This window comes from Ranitomeya variabilis, chromosome 1 (assembly GCF_051348905.1).
Source record: "Ranitomeya variabilis isolate aRanVar5 chromosome 1, aRanVar5.hap1, whole genome shotgun sequence".
Lineage (NCBI taxonomy): Eukaryota > Metazoa > Chordata > Amphibia > Anura > Dendrobatidae > Ranitomeya > Ranitomeya variabilis.
Genome location: NC_135232.1, coordinates 112,658,511 through 112,682,227, shown reverse-complemented (window position 1 = coordinate 112,682,227; position 23,717 = coordinate 112,658,511). Strand labels below are relative to the sequence as shown.

General features: G+C 44.6%; 1 protein-coding gene across 4 annotated transcripts in view; it reads left to right on the top strand.

Annotated features, from left to right (window-relative positions):
• The window catches only part of ARHGEF28 (Rho guanine nucleotide exchange factor 28), a 272,157-nt gene that overhangs the window by 24,404 nt on the left and 224,036 nt on the right, over positions 1–23,717 (top strand). For all 4 annotated transcript variants that reach the window (XM_077287657.1, XM_077287675.1, XM_077287684.1 and 1 more), the window contains exons 2-4: positions 10,127–10,167; positions 13,625–13,772; positions 14,706–14,999. In XM_077287657.1, the coding sequence (XP_077143772.1) occupies positions 10,135–10,167; positions 13,625–13,772; positions 14,706–14,999 (475 nt within the window). In that variant the 5' untranslated portion in view covers positions 10,127–10,134. The remainder of the gene's footprint in view (positions 1–10,126; positions 10,168–13,624; positions 13,773–14,705; positions 15,000–23,717) is intronic.

Sequence of the window (23,717 nt, the reverse complement as noted above, 5' to 3'; positions counted from 1 at the left end):
TTTCATAATTTGGGAAAGTTATATAATTTGCTATAGATGTCTCTTTATTCCTGATCTAAAGATCTCGGCTTTTAGTTGAGATGAATCTGTGCTGCACTTTATGTCCATGCTCAGTAGTGACCAGTTCTGTGTCAGAGTCGCAAGTCAGGGAAGAGTCAGTGGTTTGTCTTACCAACTTCACCACCCTGCCGATTAATGCTGTTAATCTCCAGGTTAACAGCATCACGAGAAAATTAACTTTATTTCTTCCTGGAGTTGTTGGTTTTCAGCCATGCAGGTGTGCCAGTGCGGCTACGGTCACCGCTCACACCACTGGGGCCGGTGTCTGTAAGCATGCCTGCCGGTGACTGGCAGCTCGTTCTGCACTGTAGCCGCCGGCTGTCAACCAGTGCCAGAGCGTGGTTACAGCCTCTGCTTTCAGAGCAGTGTCTGTAATTGCTCCGGGCACTACAACTCCCAGGAGAAATAAGGTAAATTTTCTCTTGGGTGCTGTACTTTCTGCGGTACGGTCGGGCACTGCCATAATGCTATTTGTCTGCACATTAACCCTATAACTGCAAATTAATATCATTATTGAACCTTACAGGTTCCCTTTTAAACATGAAATTGCTTTTCCTACAGTGAGCATTTATAGCCAGTTTATTTGATATTACAACAGTGCGACCCAGTAATCTCTGAAGTGTATGGGAGATGATGCAATGGCTCAGTGGTGCAGTATAATGTCCTCCAGCCCATGCTGCTGCTATGGAGTATATGCTCTGTAGAGACCAGAGAGCAGGAATCACTCTGTGTGTTATGGCTCGGATCGGCATAGATTAGTAATGGGATATCATAGATTTAAGGGAATGCCCCCTTAATATCAATTATGGGAAAACCTTTTAAGTGCAACTATTTTGAATTGATGAGTTTTGCATCAAAATGTGAAGCAACATTTGCCTCCACTGTATTGAAAGTATCTTTCAATGTACCGGACATTGGCAAAAAATTGTAAAAAACAAAAATAAATAAATAAAGCTTTTTTTTTCTCAAATAGTGATCTGTGGGTAAGTGGAGCTGTCACATTTACCCCTGCCAGATGTGAATTCAGCTCTTCTCTAAATGTGGGTGTAAGGCCTCGTCACTTGTCTGTATCTGCCCTACGTGTGGTGACAGTTTGCCAACGTAGACCCTCTGCACATGTCAGTGTGTTTCCATGGACCGTGTTTCTGCGGGTAAAATACTCTGACATGTCCGTTTTTTAACAGCAGCATGGGAGTTAAAATGCCCCGCACATGGATAGCACACAGATGACATTGTGACACGTAGCGGTGCCTGGGAAGCAGCGGTACAGTTAGCGCTGTTCCCCAGCGCTGGGTGCTGAAGGCTGCTCTCCTCATTCTCCCTTGCTCGCTAGCAGGGGAGAATGTTGAGAGTTGCATTCAACTGATAACAACGAGAGCAGGTGGCGGCTGATGGGAGTATTCACAGTTTAACAACATCTTTAATGGGAACATGTCACGTGTAAAAATGTTATTAACCTGCAGATATTGCATTAATCTGCAGGGTAATATATTTCCAAAGCTGTCTGGCTGCAGCATTGAAAGTCTGGATACTGGGAGGTAATTAATGTTATTCCTCAGCCTCTGGCTCCAGTCACTGCTCAGTATCTGTACATAGCGAGTGGCGGCTGTAACCAGGCCCCTGACACTGACTGACAGCGGCTCAGCAGTGCATCAGTACACAGTCGGCTGTCAGTCAGTACCGGTTTGGGGTTACAGGCGCCACACGCTCTATAATGAGCAGTGACTGGAGCTCCACCGCCTTTTTTCACCATTTTCGGAGAAGTGTAACTTTTTTTGTTTTTATTTTGTCAGGGAATTTGGGGATAATTAATATAATGAATGTTTTATTTTTGCAGATTGGACTTTTTACAGTTCCAGAGGAACCAAATACATTAATATTTTATTTTCAGGTGCTTATGACTTAATTTATTTATTTATTTTTTATTACATAGGTTGAGAAAAGTCCACATTACATTTGACTTATTTTTTTTTTTATCTGCTGACGGGACTTCAACTTATGATAGTTTGATCGCTTGTACGATGTATGCGGCTGTACTTCATAATGTCCCTGACTGCCAGGGTAACACATTAGTTTCCCACATTTCTGTAGTGGGGCGGCCAGTGTTAATAATTAACTGTGACATCTAAATAGTTAAATAGCAGCGGACCGAGCTAGCTTCAGTCATTGCTGTGTAACAGTCCAAATTCACATTAAGAAAAATATCTATATTTTTAATTTGTAATCGAGATGTAATTTGATTTAGGAGATCGAAAAAATGAAAAATGCAAACTGGATGAGACTGTCTAAACCAAAACATTATTTTGTTGCCCATAGCAACCCATCACAACACTGCTTTTACTTTTCAAAAACGACACTATATGAAAGCTGGGCTGCAATTGGTTGCTATGTTTTTCTTGTTGACAATTTTCTAAATTTCACTTATTGAATATAAGAATTTTGATTTGCATTTTTTCTACACACATGTATGGCCTGTGTACACATTAGTTATGTCCAAGAGCAACATGTACCGGTATATACCAGTGTGTGTATGTACAGTATGTGTGTGTGTGTGTATATGTATATACTCGTGTATACACACACACACACACACACACACACACACACACACACACACACACACACACACACACACACACACACACACACACGTATTTATATGACGTTAATTAGTATCATGGCAGCTGTGGGCACTGACGTGGGCACCATGACGGACACCTTTGCATTTTGTGTTTGTATGTGTACCTGTATACATATAAACACACATACGAACACGTGCAGAGTTGTCCATCACGCTGCCCACATCGGTGCTGGCAGTATAGGTTCTGTGGCAGCTGCCATGATACTAATTAGATTAGTGGCCTTGGAGGTCATTACTAGTCACGTGTCAGTGGAGTGACGTATCTTCATTGCTGCTGGCCCCTCATTCACCTCAGATCTGAGAGGATCATTTCTGTTTTCTAACACATGATTTTGCTTCTGTTTTTTTGATCTACAAGTTTACTTAAGGCAAAATGCCCTTGACAATCTGACCCTGGCTCTCAGGATTAACCTCGAGCTTCTGCCTTATCTTAGATTGTTGTGAGAAAAGTTCCATTTGACAGCTGTTTGTGCTTTACACTCGTGGAGGCTTGTCTTCAAGGCGCTTTCGGCTCACGTTGAGGCCAATCATCATGGTGCCCCTGGATCTAATGGATAAATGTCTGTAGGGTGCAATCATGGCCGTCCCGGCAGCCTCTCTTCAGTGCAGTGATTGCTTTCATGGACTTATTTCTTTGGAATCTCCTGACTGTTGCAGGGGCCTGTTTTTGGGGTGCTAATGGCGGTCACTGATTTCCTGCCTTTGGGGGTGCTCCAATATGTTGTGGGGTATTGTCTTTGGGGCACTCCTGCTCCCCCAGTGATTATTCTGAATATATTAAAATTCAAATTAACTATTTCTCCTAGGCTAAAATCTCATGAGCGTATAAAAAAAAAAATCATCCGGTTGGCATCCTGAAAACAAATGATTTGTCATCTGTATCCGCTTCCTGAAAATCCTGTGAACATGCCCTTAATATTAATTAGAGTAATTGATGCACCCTTGGAGGGGCTTATTGGTTCAATGCGCCATCCCACTCACTGACTTTTGCGTATCCCGCCTCCCTAACTGGTGATTGCAGTGAAGGCTCAGTCAAGCAAGTGCTCAATAAAGGCAAGTCAGTGCTGTCAGACAGTGCTCAACCCAGGCAAGTCAGTGCTATCAGACAGTGCTCAATCCAGGCAAGTCAGTGCTGTCAGACAGTGCTCAACCCAGGCAAGTCAGTGCTATCAGACAGTGCTCAATCCAGGCAAGTCAGTGCTGTCAGACAGTGCTCAACCCAGGCAAGTCAGTGCTGTCAGATAGTGCTCAATCCAGGCAAGTCAGTGCTGTCAGATAGTGCTCAATCCAGGCAAGTCAGTGCTGTCAGACAGTGCTCAATCCAGGCAAGTCAGTGCTGTCAGACAGTGCTCAATCCAGGCAAGTCAGTGCTGTCAGACAGTGCTCAATCCAGGCAAGTCAGTGCTGTCAGATAGTGCTCAATCCAGGCAAGTCAGTGCTGTCAGACAGTGCTCAATCCAGGTAAGTCAGTGCTGTCAGACAGTGCTCAATCCAGGCAAGTCAGTGCTGTCAGACAGTGCTCAATCCAGGCAAGTCAGTGCTGTCAGACAGTGCTCAATCCAGGCAAGTCAGTGCTGTCAGATAGTGCTCAATCCAGGCAAGTCAGTGCTGTCAGACAGTGCTCAATCCAGGCAAGTCAGTGCTGTCAGATAGTGCTCAATCCAGGCAAGTCAGTGCTGTCAGACAGTGCTCAACCCAGGCAAGTCAGTGCTGTCAGACAGTGCTCAACCCAGGCAAGTCAGTGCTGTCAATCACCAGGGAATGAAGCGATGCATGCAAAACCAGTGTCTGCAGGGTGCACTGAGCTGCTCTGCCACATCAAGGGTGCACAGTGATTAATATATATGATGAAGCTTCAGTTTCTGCAGAACAGAGGCAGCAATTAGAAGACTACAGTGCAATTAAGTTTGATCTAACAAACTGTTTCCCCTAAATATGCTGTTTTGTAAGTGCCGCTGTTAGGGCTCGCTCACACGACCGTATAACATGGCCAAATGCTATCCAATGTTTTTTTATCGATAGCACCCGGACCAATGTTATACTATGGGGCAGTGCAGAACGGCAATTGTTTTCTCATGCCTATCCGGTAAGCTGCGAGTGCATCTGCAGATCATCCATGCAAGTCTATGGGTGTGTGTGAAATATCGGACTGTACCGGGGGACTCAAACAATGGAGAAGATGGAGAAATTACGTTCTCCATCTTCTCTGCACCTATAATGGTTCTCTCGTGCGAGAGAATCGGATCACAATAATCTGAGAGTTTGACTCGAGTTACATTAGCACAATTGGCCCCATTCTCTTGCCCGAGTAAATCGACAGCCATGTGACCCCAGCATTAGTCTGATTTTGGTTCTCCTCTCGCTGACCTACTGAGGCTACCATACACATTAGAGGAGTGTTACTGAATAAACTGAAAATTCAATTGACTAAAGTCATCCAAACCCACAGATATTGGCAGGATCGTTCCACAGTCTAATGTTGTATTGATACATCCAGACCTCTCCACCCCCCCTTCCCAACAGATGATTTGGGGGAGATAAGGGTCAAGCAGTATAAATTTTAATGCTGACCGTTTTGTTATTTAGGACATAAGCCGCTGCCAGTAATTGGAAGTGGTTTTCTCCACACTCCATTTTAGAAGCGCATGAACGGTTTTGTGGAGCCGGACACTCGTGTGTGGGGGAGTCGTGAGAGATATTTGATGGAGTACAGCTATCCTTCAGAGAGCGCTTGATTACAAGGTTGACTGCCATGTTTCTCCGCACCTTCCCGGTTCTTTGGAAACATGGCTCGGTGGTCTCATGCCATCTACATTGGCATGACCACCGAGCCCAGTGACTAGCTTCCATGGTCACATATAAAACTGGAGAAACTCTTCTCTCACTAAACTTTCATCTCGCCAAACAGCTCCTAAAATATATGGCTAAGACTAGAATGAAGGAAAAAGCCAACACGTATGCCTAACGCTGATCGAAACATAATGAACAAAGCCTAATTTGTCCAGGAGCAAAGAATGACATCTCATGGCCAACAAGCAATCATTTGTACAGCCGTTATTATTGCAGATGTAATGGGTGTTGTGGGTAAATAAAGATGATCCATTGGAACTGAATGTGATAAAAAACAACTGATCCCCAAACATATATACTTAATAAGCCAACTTATTACTAGCTCTAGTAACTCTCTTAATCTTAGAGTGCGGCAGTCCCATTAGAATCCATTGTGTACAGACCTTGTATAACATTATGTACAAGTGTTGTACATGTGCGGAAGATGTGCACACTGCATGGATAAAGGAGCCTGCCACCGGAGCTAGCTCTGATAGCCGTAGCTTACCGTCTCAGACACTGCCATTGTTGGGGGTGCAACACTTGACATCCCGCTGATTTAGTTGTTTTTGGTGCTGGCATCAGTAGATGGAAGTGCTCGGAGCAGAACAGCACAGCGCCAACAGTTTAGTGGCTATAACTGGGTACTGCCGATCCATCTGTTATTTATTTGACACTGTGTAGCTCCAAAAATGATCACATCTGGCCATGTCCGGCATCGGGAACAGCTGATCACTATAGGTGCCAGTATTGATGACATAACATAATGATAGGCCGTCAATTTAAAAGTACTGGACAACTCCTTTAAGAGGTTGGAAATAATCCCTTCTGATGGCCAGCAGTCAACAATATCGGGAGTTGCCGCTGGCATAGTCATGTCCTCTGCGGTGCCTACTGAAGGCCCTTTTGTTTTCTATCTTTGTGCACCTCTGAAACCCAGCAGTATATTGTACAAATGATTGAGTCACCACAAGTTCAGGTCCCTTAGATAGATCAGTTAAAAAAGAAATGTGAAAGTATGTAAATATATATGTAGGTAAATAGAATCTAAAATAATGGAAAAACATTTGTTATCGCCACGTGAGAATTTCTATATGAAAAATATATTATATATTTTTGTACAAATATATATAATTACCACTAGGGGGAGCATTTTCCGTTTTAGACCTCAAGCAGCTATAGTAAGACTTACCAGCTTAACTGTTAGCTGGAAAATTGGGGCAGTAACTGCTGACATCACCATGTCCCTCCCCTTTTGGGTGGTCTAGTATCCCTGGGGCAGAATGAAGAGTGGCATCACAGGGCAGCACCATTTTGTGGGTGACTGCCCTGTGATCTGCTATCACCAGTAGTTACTGTCTCTCACCCCCTTCCATAAGTTCACTGCAGACCCTCAGCTCCTTATCTTTACTAAGGGATGAGTCACATCTCTTGCTGACAGCTCCTGCTGGGATAATGCTGATCCTGCACTGTTCCTCCTTGATTTCTTTGCAGTCTCTGATACCTGCTGGAGCTTTTCTCCTCCATTTTACACCTGTCAATCTATGATCTGTTCTGCTGGAAGCAGTACTGCTTATGTTAGCAGATCCTAATGACAGGAGACGAGAATCGAGCACAGTTGACAGCCGAGGGCTCCATGAATATGGCAGCAGAACACTCCCACTACTCTGAATTGTGCAGCCCACAGAGGCGTGCCCAGTTCACAGCAGTGACAGTTCTATTACAATGGATGGGGTCGGCTTCCATCTGTTATCTCCTGTGACCATGGGGTGCCATATGATGACACTGAAAATGTCGTGCTACTACTGTGAAAGCATGAAGTCCGCCTCCAGTGCCTTATTTAAACTCCTATAACGCACAAAACATGTTTCAAATGCAATCAAAACTTGGTTATAACAGCATGTTATACTACTTTACATTGTTTTATTAATGATCTACAAACGCTGTACCTTTCTTTTAAAAATGATGCTTTTCCACATTGACATTTTTTGGGATTTCATTATGTTTCTCAGGCATTTAGTGAGTAGGATTTACCGTAAGCTTTCCTTCAGGATTTTTGGGCGCTAGATCTGTGAGTTATCGCTGATAGAGGCTAAATTCAACATCAAATCAAAGAGCAATAGAGGAGCAAGTGGCAGCTCTGCTGAATGGGAAATACTAGTTACAGGGTTCTGATGGACACACAATGCTAATGATGCCGAAGTGCTACCATTATATAATAAGCTGATTTTGGGGTTTTTTTCTTTTGTAGTAAGCCGATTTGTCCAGATATATTTTTCACGGACGTTAATCTTCACTCCCAATTAAGAATGTTTGTCTCATAAATTGCAGTCCAGGACAAGTGCCATTGGTTATGCAATAAACATGGAAAGGTTATATTATTCATTAGTTTTTCATAGCTACAAAATGATGCCAAAATATAAGCAATGTGCAATAAAATATGCAACTTATACGCTGATGAGCGTTTGTAAACAAGCTTTTTGGAGTCAAATCATTCATTTATTCATTATTTGTCCTTTTCATGGATATTTCATTCAAATAGCCTCAAAGGTTTCACTAAAAGACCAACATAGGAAAAGTGTCTCCAAAGTATGAGCACTTGTAAGGTTTGGTTTAGAGGAGTATATATATATATATATCTCTATCTATCTAGTCCTTTTAGTCAACTAGGTAAGGGACAAGAGAGGACGCCCACTTGGTAATCGTCTAGATTTATATACAGGGGAAAAGAAGCCACATGTTAAAAATGGAAAGACACAGATAATGTATGTTCTCTAAAAGGATTAGATGTAATTACAGGGACGAGAAGGACCATTATTCAGGAATGGAGAGGTGCAAAAGCACAAAAAAGATCAGTTTCTGATTAAGGAGAAAAGCGATATTTATAGAACAAAATCCATATTGGTGGCAAGCAAACAGCAGCAGCCTTGCATAACCTAATCCCAGATATCTGATTTTCCATGTTCTTCAGGATTGTTGTAGTCTCCCCATGCAGTGGAGCAATATTAACAGTTTTAACCTCCGATCCCAAGAAGGGCTTGTCTGCCTGCACTTGGGGTCTCATTACAATGCTGTGAGATGGGTCTATCTTTCCTCTCTGTGTAACATATACGGATGTATCAATAGTTGATCATTCAGGGCTTCTTCCAGCTCTTTTATGGCAGTGATGTGACTGATGTCCAATGTTGACTCTGCTCTGACTGTTGTATCGCTGTGTAATGAAAGTTGTGCGTTTTATTAGCTTTGTTGTGTTGTCATTCCCTTTTCCGTGTAGTGATACATTTACAAGCTGCACTGTACATTATGTAACCTGTTGATTTTCTCCTGCGCCTCTGTGTGTAAGATCTGAATGTATTCTGCGTATTCCACCAGCACCTGTGTAATCAGTAAGCCGACGTGAGCTGTGAGGCTAGGACCTCGCTGCCATTAGTTGTAGGCTTAGCAGTCTGTGAGCAGGACACAAGGGGAGCACATAATCACACTTTGTGTTCCAGGAAGCCATTATCGTGACTTGGCTCCGTACAGACTCTTTTGTTTATAGAAAAATAGACGTTCATTCGAAAACAGCCGAGCCACGGCTTCCATTTACCGAGCAGTCCACAAGGTTATGCACTGCGGTGAACTCTGCCGAGGAATTGGTTTATGTCTGTCTGTCCACAGTAAACTACTACATTGCTAGTTTTCTTTTTTAAATCAGATACATTTTTATTTAACCAAATTCAGGGTACAGAGCAATAAAACAAAAATCGCAATGAGAACAACATTAACAATGGTCATTAGTTTCAGAAATTGATATTAATGACCGTTCTGGGCGCTTTAGAGTTCTGGTTGACCTGATTAAATAAGCCATTGAACGACAGACGATTGGCTTGTATGCTGTCGACGGTCGTTTATCAGCACTGATAAAGATGGACCTTTTTTACAGATGAACCAAAAACACTGATCTAACAGCACTGATAAAGATGGACCTTTTTTACGGATGAGCCAAAAAAAGGCTGACTTGTAGGTCCGGCGTTAGGATGGGATATTGCCATTTTTCCTGCATTAGTTGTATTGCAGTTGTGTTTTGATGTGTGCGCGAAACGGCTATTTTGAAAGAAAAATTTGCTTGGTATCTCAAAATCATAAACAAAAATATGTATCTAAAAAAAATAAAATTAAACTTGACCCATAGGAAGAAAGCACGTTGTAGCTTTATGGACTAAGCTGTCTCCCTCCTGCTTCTGTTAGGAGGCTGATGTGCTGGAGAACTAAATCGCCGTCCATCATGTGGAGTATAAAGTCCCAGTGTTAATTTTCGTTGTGTAAGCACAGGGCTGGAGCCTGGATATAGTGTTACCGAGTTCTGCTGAGGTGTGTATCTGTAGCAGCCACATGCGTGACACAGAGAACGAGATGAGACTAGCAGTGGCCTGGAGAAATACACACCTTACTGATGAATGGGCCTGTTTGGGTGCAGTGTTTGAGGAAGAGGAAAAATGTAACAGATCGACCTGGCCTATTGTTCTTGTGGCACACAGTTATTTGAACATGTCAGGTTTTTTCTCCTGGTCAGATAATGGTTTTGTGACTCTTCCCATTTTGATATCTTTACAGTTGCAGAGATGGAGCTGAGCCAAACAGAAGTGCCGCTCTATGTAAGTATCTGTGTATTCGGTTCTCTGGCAGCGACTCGTCTCCACGGAAAAGAAAAGGATCAGCCATTTGAAATCCAACAGGCCACACTTTTTTTTTTTTTTTTTTTTTTTTACATTTTTCTTTCCCCAACATCATCTGTCGGGAAAAGTTGGGGTGCCCCCATACACAGACTGTTGGCAGATCCCACCGATACCGGCAGGTTTGGTCAATTTTAGTCTAATGTTTATGGGGGTTTTTTTACGGACCGGGCAGAACTAAGGGTTACTTTGAGGCAGTAGATTTGTGAGACCTGTGACTGACTGGGGCAAAGAAGTCACAGGGTAGAAAGTTAAGGGGTATTCCATTTACAGTATTAGGTAAAAGTTTGGGTACCCCTGGTCAAAATTACTGTTATTGTGAACCGTTGAAGATGAAATGATCTCTAAAAGGGCTACAGTTAAAGATGACACATTTCCCTTGTATTTTAGGCAAAACTAATAATTTTTCATCTTTTACATTTTAAAAATTGCAAAAAGGCCAAACTTTTACATGCCACTGTAGATGCCATAGTCACTATTGACAGCAGCATTGAAGGGGTTAAGCAGCCATGGTCGATGCCACCACCAGATGTGACTAATGCAACCGGTTGTCAGCTATAGTGTACAGACGACAGCTGCAGTGTCACCCGTCAGGGGATGCTGTTCACTTAGGTAACTTTTGTATTGGTGGTCACTACGAGGTTACATTTCTATTTGGAGGTATATGCTAATATTATTATTATTATTATTATTATTCCTACTACTTATTGGTATAGGATCTTGGAGATGGGAGTACCCCCTTTAATTCTGGTAATATCTGAAACTCTTGCTAGCTGATCTGGTAAATGTGTGTCATCAGTATAAAAGTGGTATTGATAGTGATAGCTATGCCATGAGGTGTAGCTAGAGAAGGGCTCTCAGTGCCTTGATGGGCACCAACTGAGACGGGGCGAGTGAGGAGGAGGTCTGCCTCGTAGATGCTAAAGTCCCCCAAACATCAATCTTTTGTATTGCTTTTTTTCCCACAATGGACCTCAAGCACAATAGATAGCTGTCAGTGAAGTGAGTGTTTGGCCGACATCTATCTCGCTCTTCTTTCCTATACACTATAGTGCTCTTGTGTTCTCAATGAGAGAGGCGCTGCCAGACCCCTCTAATGGCGCCTTATCTTAGGGAGAACAAAAGCATCAGAAGGCTGATAATGGACATGTCGGATCCTTCTCTCCCTCGACAGCATCTGTGACATCAATTCTAACAATATCGGTGTTTTTGGCAAATGTGACTGTAATGTGTATATTACATGCTTCCTTTGGTGAAGAGATCGAGGAGAGGGCCAAGCCTACAGTGCCAAAGGATGAGGATTGGGTTGACTGTTAAAAACTGCAGACAGATCTAGAAGGGTCATCACAGAGTAGTGTCGTTGCATTTGCGCAGATAGCTGATTGATGTGCACACATCAGACAATACTGTGAACCTAGGTCTAAGGATGCAATTAGTCTGGCCGACCCAAGGTCTTTAAAATGACTATCTGCATAGAAGTCAGATTGGCGGTTGTTTACTAATTTGTTTTGACAGGCCGGCCATACTTGTATACCCCACTATTCTGTGCACATAGAGTATCATTGTTCTCAGCAGCAGATGTTGGGCTGTTGAGAGAGATGATTTTTATACGAGCTCAAAATTTATTTCACCCGATAAACGAGTGTTTTGTTTGTTCATCTTGTAATTGGCTGCTTAGTTCCAGATGACCGGCATTGTATGCAACTCATTATTATTGTTATTTATTTATATAGCACCATTAATTCCATGGTGCTGTACCTGAGAAGGGGTTACATGCAAAGTTACAGATATTGTTTACAGTAAACAAATTTTACAGTGACAGACTGGTACAGAGGGGAGAGGACCCTGTCCTTGCGGGTTTACATTCTACGGGATAATGGGGAAGAGACAGAAGGTCGGGGGAGCGGCAGCTCGGGTGGTTGGTGAGGCGGCAGCTCGGGTGGTGGTGAGGCAGCAGCTCGGGTGGTTGGTGAGGCAGCAGCTCGGGTGGTTGGTGAGGCGGCAGCTCGGGTGGTTGGTGAGGCAGCAGCTCGGGTGGTTGGTGAGGCGGCAGCTCGGGTGGTTGGTGAGGCGGCAGAATGGTTATTGCAGGCTGTAGGCTTTCCTGAAGAGGTGGGTTTTCAGGTTCCGTCTAAAGGATCCAAGGGTGGTTGATAATCGGACGTGTTGAGGCGTGGCATTCCAGAGGATGGGGGATATTTGGGAGAAATCTTGGAGGCGGTTGTGTGAGGAACAAATAAGTGTGGAGGAGAGTAGGAGGTCTTGAGAGCATCGAAGATTACATGAGGGAAGATATTGGGAGATTAGTTCAGAGATATAGGGAGGGGACAGGTTATGGATGGCTTTGTAGATCAGTGTTAGTAGTTTGAACTGCATTCCTTGGGGAGTTGGGAGCCAGTGGAGGGATTTGCAGAGGGGAGAAACAGGGGAGAAGCGAGGAGAGAGGTGGATTAGTCAGGCAGCAGAGTTGAGGATGGACTCCAGTGGTGCTTATTGTGAAGGAGTTGGTGAGCAGGCCAGAGAAGAGCTCGCTAGCATGAACTATTAACATGTGATGAGGCCTGGTAACCCTTTCTCTGGGTTCTAGGTGTTGTAAGCAAAATTATGGCATCCTATAGTAACTGGAAACAACTAGAATAGACATGAGGTCTCTTATTATTATAAAATTATAAACCTGGGATCATCTGCTGAGAAAACTACAGATATACAAAGAAAGAAAATAAAGGTTACAAGAAATGTGAGACAGCATGAAGTCATTCAGCGTTTTTATCATTTTCTTTTCATCCTTCAGGTCCCCGGTATCTAACGTTTCTTATAATTAGTGGAAGAATGACTACAGAGACCGCCTGCTAAATGGCTTCTCATAGAAAACAAATTGCTGAAAAGAACTTTTGAAGTTTTCAGAGCAGCGTGTGACTCTTATGTGCCCCTTTTATTAGGGAGAATAAACCTCTCCATTCAGACCATTTATTATAGCCGATGTTAACCAGCAGGGAGTTTGCTGACCTATATTCATGTACTGTACTGTGCAAGGAATACATCTATATCTCTGATCTACCGGAGGCTATAGACCACTTACATTACAGAGCAGGACACCTCGCAGGCTCGGAGCGGTCTGCTGGGAACTCTCTGAACCCAGCTAAGGCTTCACTGTGTGAGAAAACTAGAGGAAATGTACGAAAGCATAGGGGGATGTAGAATTTCTGGGCAGATGGACACCTATACCCCAGCACTGCTGGGTGTCAATGTGTCCCTGACACAAATCTGGGGTTGATATATAAAAATCTATGTTTCCCGTCACGAACATGTTTTTCTAGAACTAGTAGAAAATCTGGGGATGTGGCTGTGTATAAAGATTCACTGTGTGCTTGTTTTCCAGGGCCAGATGACCGTATTTGCACAGTTTGGGGAAGATTTCCATCTCCCGGAAGATGCCGAGTTTTACTTTGTTTACAATGGGTCCAGTCACAGACACGTTTCGTTTGCTGAACGCCTGAGCGCTAACTCTCTGCAATCAATTTTCCCAGGTTAGAAGACATTCTCGCCGTTAAAGAAAATGATCAGGTTCTGTGCTAGTACCAGTGTTATCAGCCGAGCAAGCGTACGGTGTGTCATTAATGGAAGCTAACATAGGAGATGACCATATAGCACTTGGCGGCCAGTCACATCTCGGATTTCAAAGTAGGAGCTACTATGAATAAGTAAACCAAGCAGTCCACTTTTTCCACTTTTGGCAATCTTTTTTTATTTTTTTTTTAAGTTAAAATCTCTCTGGAGATGAGCTTGTTACAGAAAGTCCTAAATCTATGACCCTCCTATAGATCAGGTGTAAAATCTGCAGAGAAGAAGAGTCAATGAATGAGGCATTTCACAGTTCTGAATGAACTGTGTATTACGTGGACGGGGCCGCTCACGTAATCCACAGACATGCTGGAAATTGTGGGGTATTCGTCTCTTGCCCAATTTAAAATCAGGAAATGGTTCTATGCTAACCAGTAAAGCTACCTTGCTAATCAGCTGCTTGGCACTTCTTTACTCTGACAATAGGCTTTGCTCCCCTGTAGTGGCCTTGCACGGCTGATATAAGTATTATATCGTATCCGTTCAGACTAATGACTAAACATATAATACATGGCTGTTTTTATTCTCTCATTTTAATAATTCTCTGATCTGACCCAAAACGGTGGTCCCTAAAATGTGACCTTTCTTTCTGTTACGGACAAACATGCAACTAAATTCACATGTAATACATGCAGATTTTGCAGCGGATCGACAACAGATTATTTTTTTGTTGCATTTCTATGTGCCCTCACATAGACTTGACCCAATGATTCCCAAGAAAGTATGGGAAACTCATCATGATAGATCATATACCAAGATAGAAAATGGATTTATTAATTATCTCAGCATAAAGCTTTTTTATTTGTTGTAGTAAAATTCTTTCTTTCTTTTGTTTCCAGGCCACAATTGCCCAGAGTCATTAATTGTGACGGTTTGTATGCACACTCATGGGTATTCTCCAGTGATTGTGGCTTCCACATCCGTCTCCTATGTGATGGATAAAGCATGCAGCATATCGCACTCTCTAAAAAGCCATTGTGATCGCCTTACGGCCTCCAGCCAACAGACTATACTTGACAAGTTTGACGTGACTCCCCAGGACCTAACCTTTCTAGACAGGAATATGATGCTGTGTTTAGCACATGAGGACTTTACGCCTTCTTGGAATATTTTGGGATCGTATGCGGAGTCCGGTAAGGTTGTCTTATATATGATCGTTTATTATCTGCATAATGTTATTACAGAGGTGTGTTTTTAAAGGGATTATGTCCACTGCCCTAGCCCCCCTAAGCTGCCATGTCTCTATTGCACCCTGTTCCTACATTCTAACAAGCTTCTGTGTATACCTGAGTGATTGCACTATAATTGTAAAATCAGTCTTTATTCTGCGCTTGCCCTATACAAATCTGTAGGACTAGACTTCTGTGACATTGATTTCCTGCCGACTAATCTTCACTTGCATCTCGTAAGCACGTCCCCCGAGGAATGATTCCTGGGCAGGATTGACATGATTTGCAAGAGCAATGTCACCTTCAGCGTGACGTTCTGTCTCCTTGGGAAAGTTCAGTGAAGCCACGCGTATGCATCATCAGTGGGCAACACCCCTTGGTAAAACCGTAAAGAGCAAAAATGGGCACTTTTGACTTAGTGACAAGCCATCAGTAAAATAAAAATGAAGTTTCAGTAAATGATACTTATTTTCAGACCCTCTGCAGTGCAGTTTGCAGCCTGCTTCTACCCCAGTAATAAATCCTGGATGGGAGTTCTTTGTGTCTGTGTGCTTCAGTAGCTCTTATGTATTAGCACAGCTTCACTCATGTACTGATTTTTCTTTCTACAACCCATGACAGACCACCCCCTTACCCATAGAGTCATACTAATGTTATGCTGAGGCATTGAGGCGTATGTGTAATATTACCTCTCTTTGATGATGCCTCCTGCCCTCCCCGGCAGATTCTGCTCTTCATTCTCACTCTACACCGTTGCTGTCTATGTGTAAAATGTATCTCTCGCTTCCTATATGTCTTCTTCTTCTGTGGCTTCTCCTCTCTCACTACTCAGCCTGCGGGATCTCTGTCCTTGCAGACGGAGTCCTCTAATAGCTAACTCCACTGTATACAACCTCCACCCCTCTGTGCTGCCATCTCTAATGTTACTCATACAGCTTTAGATAGCCATCTGCCAAACAGATAAAGACTATCTTTCCCACTTCCCCGGTACATGTGCACCCTCAGTTGAGTTTGCATGTGGCTTTGATTGGAGAGCGGCGTAAGCCAATGTCAGACACCTCTCACAGCAGCTTATTTCCAAGGGATGCAAAAGGACTGGGCATTGCTCAAAATGTGCAAAACTGTACCCCAAAGTGTAGGGAAGCTCAGTTACGCATTAGATGGTCAGCCTGTCCCACCACAATCATCAGGTTTTCCAGACAACCCATCTAATGTGTATGGGAAGCTCTACACTGAGAGCAGGAAGTAGAGCAGAGAAATCAGATGACTTCAGCCCTGAGCCGATCACAACCAATTATAGTATGCTGTTTAAGGCCGGTTTCACACGTCAGTGGCTCCGGTACGTGAGGTGTCAGTTTCCTCACGTATCGGAGACACTGACTCACGTAGACACATTAAAATCAATGTGTCTCTGCACGTCAGCGTGTTTTCGCGGACCGTGTGTCCGTGTGCAAAACACCGAGACATGTCAGTTTTCGTGGGAGCGCACGGATTACACGGACCCATTAAAGTCAATGGGTCCGTGTAAAACACGTACCGCACACGGATGCTGTCCGAGTGCAGTCCGTGTGCCGTGCAGGAGACAGCGCTACAGTAAGCGCTGTCCCCCCAACGTGGTGCTGAAGCGGCCATTCATATCGTCTCTCCAGCAGCGTTTGCTGGAGAGAAGATATGAAAAATCCTTTTTTTTTTTTTTGTGTTTAAAATAAAGACCCCTGTCCCCTCCCACCCCCTGTGCGCCCGCCTTCTGTTACTAAAATACCCGGCTCCCTCGCTGCATCCTCTCCGCCGGCTTCTCCTGTATGAGCGGTCACGTGGTGCCGCCCATTACAGTCATGAATATGTGGCTCCACCTCCCATAGGGGTGGAGCCGCATATTCATGACTGTAATGGGCGGCACCACGTGACCGCTCATACAGGAGAAGGTGCGGCGCGGAGAGGACGCTTCGAGGGAGCCGGGTGAGTATTTTATTAACAGCGGGCGGGCGCACACGGGGTGGGAAGTGGGAGGGGACAGGGATCTTTATTTTAAACACGAAAAGCAAAAAAAAAAAGGAATTTTCATATCTTCTCTCCAGCGAACGCTGCTGGAGAGAAGCTATGAATGGCCGCTTCAGCACCAGATGCAGGGGACAGCGCATATCTCTAGCGCTGTCTCCTGCACGCTCCGTGTGGTACCCAGTCGGCACACGGGCGGCACACAGCACGGATGGCCTACGTGAGCTCACGGACACGGATAACTCCGGTACCGATTTTTCCGGTACCGGAATTATCTGGACGTGTGGGACAGGCCTAATCTGTTAGACACAGCAGCACAGTAAGCTATGTACAGGAGTTACACAGACTCTGCATCACCAAGATGGTAGTTCTTTTGTTGTTGATGAAAACTATTTAGAAAGGTTCCCAATTTTACATTTTAAGAAGCCCTCAACAATTAAAAAAAAAAAAATTAGTTCAAAGATGTCCATAGCTTTTGACTTAAGAAAATTCGTTTTCATTGTCCGCATTGCTGCTATAAGGGTATACGGCTGTACGGTGCCTCATAGCTACAAGTTTGCTGCCGTTTTGCCTTACTTCTTCGTGTAGACGGTGGTGGCTCTTTCTTAACAGTATAAAGAGTGGGCGATAACACAAATAATGAGCATGTCACTCCTTTCAACCACTACAGGGTTTCCAAACCTTAAAGTGGGTAAAAGAAGTGACATAAGACGGAACATGTGCACAGCAGTGCCATCTTGACGTTGGTGTGCACTATGTTCATTTTATGAGGCGCTTTTTAGATAACATAATTTAGATATAGTATTATCACTGTTTGCAGTGAAAATACATCTAGCTTTGGGTTGACTGGCAGTTTTCTTATGAAGACCTGCTTTATTAATTGCTGGTAGAGGGACCTCACGCAATTTCACAGGTACCTTTTTTACATATAGGAATTTGATGGTGGAATTTTGCCTCCTCCTGCACCAGTCGTGACTTGTATTGTTTGAGATTACTTTACTCCTTTTTTTTTCTATGTATACCCCTTTTCACATGTGAGTCGCCATGGAACAAATGGCACTATAATAATAATAAATAATAATAATAATAGCGCATTCTGATAGCAGGAGTTTTCTAATTGTAAAAAGTCGTAATGAAGGGCTCACTGGAGTATGATGTGTCGAATCCATTGATGAGCTGTGCCTTGCCAGTTAAAAAAATTGGACTAGCATTTGTGGTGTAAAAACGCTGGCGTAATTTGATGGGCGGGTGTACATACATCCCATGCCACCCCAGCTCCATCCAGAGCTGCTTCAAACTGAAGATGACAGAAGTTGTGAAGTTTTTGCGCAACGTCACGTTGGGTTAAAGTGTTTTGCTTCAGTTTTTGATGAATCGGCCCCCTTACCATTATCTGCCTGGAAGTAAGAAGCAAGGTAACCAGGTAGTTTCACCGAATTCTGCAGCCAATGATGCCCATTAGATTGACAGCTGTACATGGGGTACGAGCTGCATTTTTGCAATTTCAATTATAGGCTAATCCTAGCCAGAATTTGTATTTTTTTTATTTTTTGCTGCAGGCTTCAATAATGAACCAGTGGTGATTAGCCTCCCTGCAAGATGAAAGCACAAGTGGTGCCGGGACTTGTCCTCCATCTTGCTTTTTCTTCCTGCTTTGCTCATGTTGCCCATTGTTTCCATGCGCTGCTCTGCTTCCTTGATTGCCTGTGGCGATGTAATATTTTGAACACAAGATTATAGAGGCCAAGTCTTACAATGCACAACAGGTCACCGGTCGTCATTGAGGGTTGTAGTTTGGGCTTTTGGGCTCGCTGCTTCCTTTTGCCTTTTCTGTTTTGCACAGGAAGATTAATACTGCCTGCGGCCGGTTTCACACGTCAGTGGCTCCGGTACGTGAGGTGACAGTTTCCTCACGTACCGGAGACACTGACACACGTAGACCCATAAAAATCAATGCATCTGTGCAGATGTCATTGATTTTTTGCGGACCGTGTCTCCGTGTGCCAAACACGGAGACATGTCAGTGTTCGTGGGAGCGCACGTTTTACACGGACCCAATAGAGTCAATGGGTCCGCGTAAAACACGCACCTCACACGCAGGGCCGGACTGGCCATAGGGCACTTCTGGCAAATGCCAGAAGGGCCGGTGCCAGTGGTGGGCCGCTCAATCCGCCGCCCCCGCCGTCGCATTCAACTATACCGGCGTATAGACGCCGGTACAGTTGAATGCAATGATGGAGGAGAGAGCGTCTACAGACGCTCCTCTCCCATCATTCCCCGCTCTGCCTCTGACACTGCGGGTGCGCGATGATGTCATATCATCGCGCACCTGCTGTGTCCCGGGCAGACTGCAGCTGCTGAGACAGGAGCAGGAACCAGGAAGCAACGCTGGGCACGAGGAGAGGTGAGGAGAGTTTTTTTTTTTTTCTGGACTGTGGGGCCATTCTCGGAGGAGGGGAGGGGAGGAAGAGAAGAGATGTGGGCTGTATATAGTTCTCTGTGGGCTGTGCTCTGTGCTGTATACTGCTGTGGGCTGTATATAGCTCTCTGTGGGCTGTGCTCTGTGTTGTATACTACTGTGGGCTGTATATAGCTCTCTGTGGGCTGTGCTCTGTGTTGTATACTACTGTGGGCTGTATATAGCTCTCTGTGGGCTGTGCTGTATACTGCTGTGGGCTGTATATAGTTCTCTGTGGGCTGTGCTCTGTGCTGTATACTGCTGTGGGCTGTATATAGTACTCTGTGGGCTGTGCTGTATACTGCTGTGGGCTGTATATAGCTCTCTGTGGGCTGTGCTCTGTGCTGTATACTACTGTGGGCTGTATATAGCTCTCTGTGGGCTGTGCTGTATACTGCTGTGGGCTGTATATAGCTCTCTGTGGGCTGTGCTCTGTGCTGTATACTACTGTGTGCTCTGTGCTATATATAGTACTCTGTGGGCTGTGCTCTGTGCTGTATACTACCGTGGGCTGTGTGCTATATATAGTACTCTGTGGGCTGTGCTCTGTGCTGTATATAGCTCTCTGTGGGCTGTGCTCTGTGCTGTATACTACTGTGGGCTGTATATAGTTCTCTGTGGGCTGTGCTCTGTGCTGTATACTGCTGTGGGCTGTATATAGCTCTCTGTGGGCTGTGCTCTGTGCTGTATACTACTGTGGGCTGTATATAGCTCTCTGTGGGCTGTGCTCTGTGCTGTATACTACTGTGTGCTCTGTGCTATATATAGTACTCTGTGGGCTGTATATAGTACTCTGTGGGCTGTGCTCTGTGCTGTATACTACCGTGGGCTGTGTGCTATATATAGTACTCTGTGGGCTGTGCTCTGTGCTGTATACTACTGTGGGCTGTATATAGTTCTCTGTGGGCTGTGCTCTGTGCTGTATACTGCTGTGGGCTGTATATAGTTCTCTGTGGGCTGTGCTCTGTGCTGTATACTGCTGTGGGCTGTATATAGTTCTCTGTGGGCTGTGCTCTGTGCTGTATACTACTGTGGGCTGTATATAGTACTCTGTGGGCTGTGCTCTGTGCTGTATACTACTGTGGGCTGTGCTCTGTGCTGTATACTACTGTGGGCTGTATATAGTTCTCTGTGGGCTGTGCTCTGTGCTGTATACTGCTGTGGGCTGTATATAGTACTCTGTGGGCTGTGCTCTGTGCTGTATACTACTGTGGGCTGTATATAGTTCTCTGTGGGCTGTGCTCTGTGCTGTATACTACTGTGTGCTATATATAGTTCTCTGGGCTGTGCTCTGTGCTGTATACTACTGTGGGCTGTATATAGTACTCTGTGGGCTGTGCTCTGTGCTGTATACTACTGTGGGCTGTATATAGTTATCTGTGGGCTGTGCTCTGTGCTGTATGCTACTGTGGGCTGTATATAGTTCTCTGTGGGCTGTGCTCTGTGCTGTATATAGTTCTCTGTGGGCTGTGCTCTGTGCTGTATACTACTGTGTGCTGTATATAGTTCTCTGTGGGCTGTGCTGTATATAGTACTCTGTGGGCTGTGCTGTATATAGTACTCTGTGGGCTGTGCTGTATATAGTACTCTGTGGGCTGTGCTGTATATAGTACTCTGGGCTGTGCTGTGTATAGTACTCTGTGGGCTGTGCTGTATATAGTACTCTGTGGGCTGTGCTGTATATAGTACTCTGTGGGCTGTGCTGTATATAGTACTCTCTGGGCTGTGCTGTATATAGTACTCTCTGGGCTGTGCTGTATATAGTACTCTGGGCTGTGCTTTATATAGTACTCTGGGCTGTGCTTTATATAGTTCTCTGTGGGCTGTGCTGTATATAGTTCTCTGTGGGCTGTGCTGTATATAGTTCTCTGTGGGCTGTGCTGTATATAGTTCTCTGTGGGCTGTGCTGTATATATTACTTTGTGGGCTGTGCTGTATATATTACTTTGTGGGCTGTGCTGTATATATTACTCTGTGGGCTGTGCTGTATATATTACTCTGTGGGCTGTGCTGTATACTACTGTGTGGACTGTGCTGTATACTTCTACGTGGGCTGTGCTGTATACTACTGTGTGGTCTGTGCTGAATACTGCTGTGTGGGCTGTGTTATCTACTACGCGAGCTGTGCTATAGTATGCAGGCTGTGCTGTATACTATGCGGTTTGTGCTATATAATATGCGGACTTTGCTATATACTATGGGGAGTATATTATATTCTATGGGGGAGGCTGCGTTATATACTATGGGGGGCTGCATTATATTCTATGGGGGGCTACATTATATATTATGGGGAGGTGGGCTGTATTATATTCTATGGGGGTTACATACTCTGGGGTGGCTGCATTATACTCTGTGGGGTGGCTGCATTATACTCTGGGGTGGCTGCATTATACTCTGGGGTGGCTGCATTATACTCTGGGGTGGCTGCATTATACTCTGGGGTGGCTGCATTATACTATATGTGGGCTGCATTATACTGTATCGAGGACTATGGGGAATACGTTATACTATATGAAGAACTATGGGGTGCATTATACTATGGGAAGTGAATTGTACTACATGGATGACTGTGGCGGTGCATTATACTATATGGAGCACTATGAGGATTGTATTATGCTATATGGAGGACTATGAGGATTGTATTATGCTATATGGAGGACTATGAGGAGTGTATTATACTATGTGGAGGACTGAGCAGTGTATTTTAATATATGGAGGACTATAGGGAGTGTATTATACTATATGGAGGACTATGGAGCACATTATAATATATGGAGGACTATGGGGTGTATTTAACTAAACAAGTAAAATGCTGCATATTCGGATTGTTTTTGCTGGAACAAAAAGCCTTGTTGTCAGCAGCACATTGCCAGTGTAAACTGTAGATGTGCTGCTGAAAACATGATACTGTATGGTGATCTGTTAGTGATCTATTAGTGATCGTTCTGTCCCATCATTATTCCTCAGCTGGTGGAAAGAGGCCGGGAAACAAGCGTTGAACAACTTCAGTATTGTCGATCAAACTCGTTTAGCGGCCTGAACTCAGCGCACGTAAATACAACAGAAAGGCTTCTGTGTGATGTGCAATATGTTAGCATTTGGGGACCCATTTTAAACTTTGCCTAGGGCCCCACTTTGCCTAAAACCGGCCCTGCCTACAAGTGTACAAAGATATTATACAGTCACCATGTGACAAGTGGGCCTGTGTAACTTCAAATGCCAGGGCTGAATTTTAGTCCCAGTCCGGCCCTGCTCACACGGACATTCTCCGTCTGGGGTCCGTGTGCGTGCAGGAGACAGCGCTACAGTAAGCGCTGTCCCCCCCACATGGTGCTGAAGCCGGTATTCATATCTTCCCTGTAGCAGCGTTTGCTATAGAGAAAATATGAAGAATAGTGTTAAAAATAAAGATTTAGGTGTCCGCCGCCCCCCCACCCCCTGTGCGCCCCCCCGCTGGTCAGAAAATACTTATCCGGGTCCCCCGTCGGCTGTCGCTCCTTCCTGGTCTGGCCGCGCCTCCTACTGTATGCGGTCACGTGGGGCCGATCAATTACAATCATGAATAGTCGGCTCCGCCCCTATGGGAGGTGGAGCCACATATTCATGACTGTAAATGATCGGGCCCACGTGACCGCATGCAGGAGAAGCCGCGGCAAGACCAAGAAGGAGCGACAGCCGACGGGGGACCCGGGTAAGTATTTTCTGACCAGCGGGGGGGGGCGCACAGGGGGTGGGGGGGCGGCGGACACATGGATCTTTATTTTTAACACTATTCTTCATATTTTCTCTGCAGCAAACGTTACTGCAGAGAGGATATGAATCGCAGCTTCAGCACCATGCAGAGTGGGTACCACACGCTCCGTGTGGTACCCACTCGCCATACGGGCGGCACACGTGTGCCGCAGGTATGGCCTCCGTGAGTTCCCAGGCACACGGACACGGATAACTCCGGTACCGATTTATTCCGGTACCGGAATTATCTGGACGTGTGGGACAGCCCTGCAATGGTGTTTTTACAAGCGGTGATTGCCCAGGGCTGATAGGTGGGGATATCTTATAGAGGCCATTATTCATCTAGTGGGAGGTTGTTGTTGCCTGTATGTGTGTTTTTTATAGGCTATATTCTGCTGTGATATCACAAAAGCAATCCCCATAAATGCATAAAACCGTTCTGTGTATTTATAGGCTGCGCTATATTGACATGTCAGTCATCGCTCATCATAAAT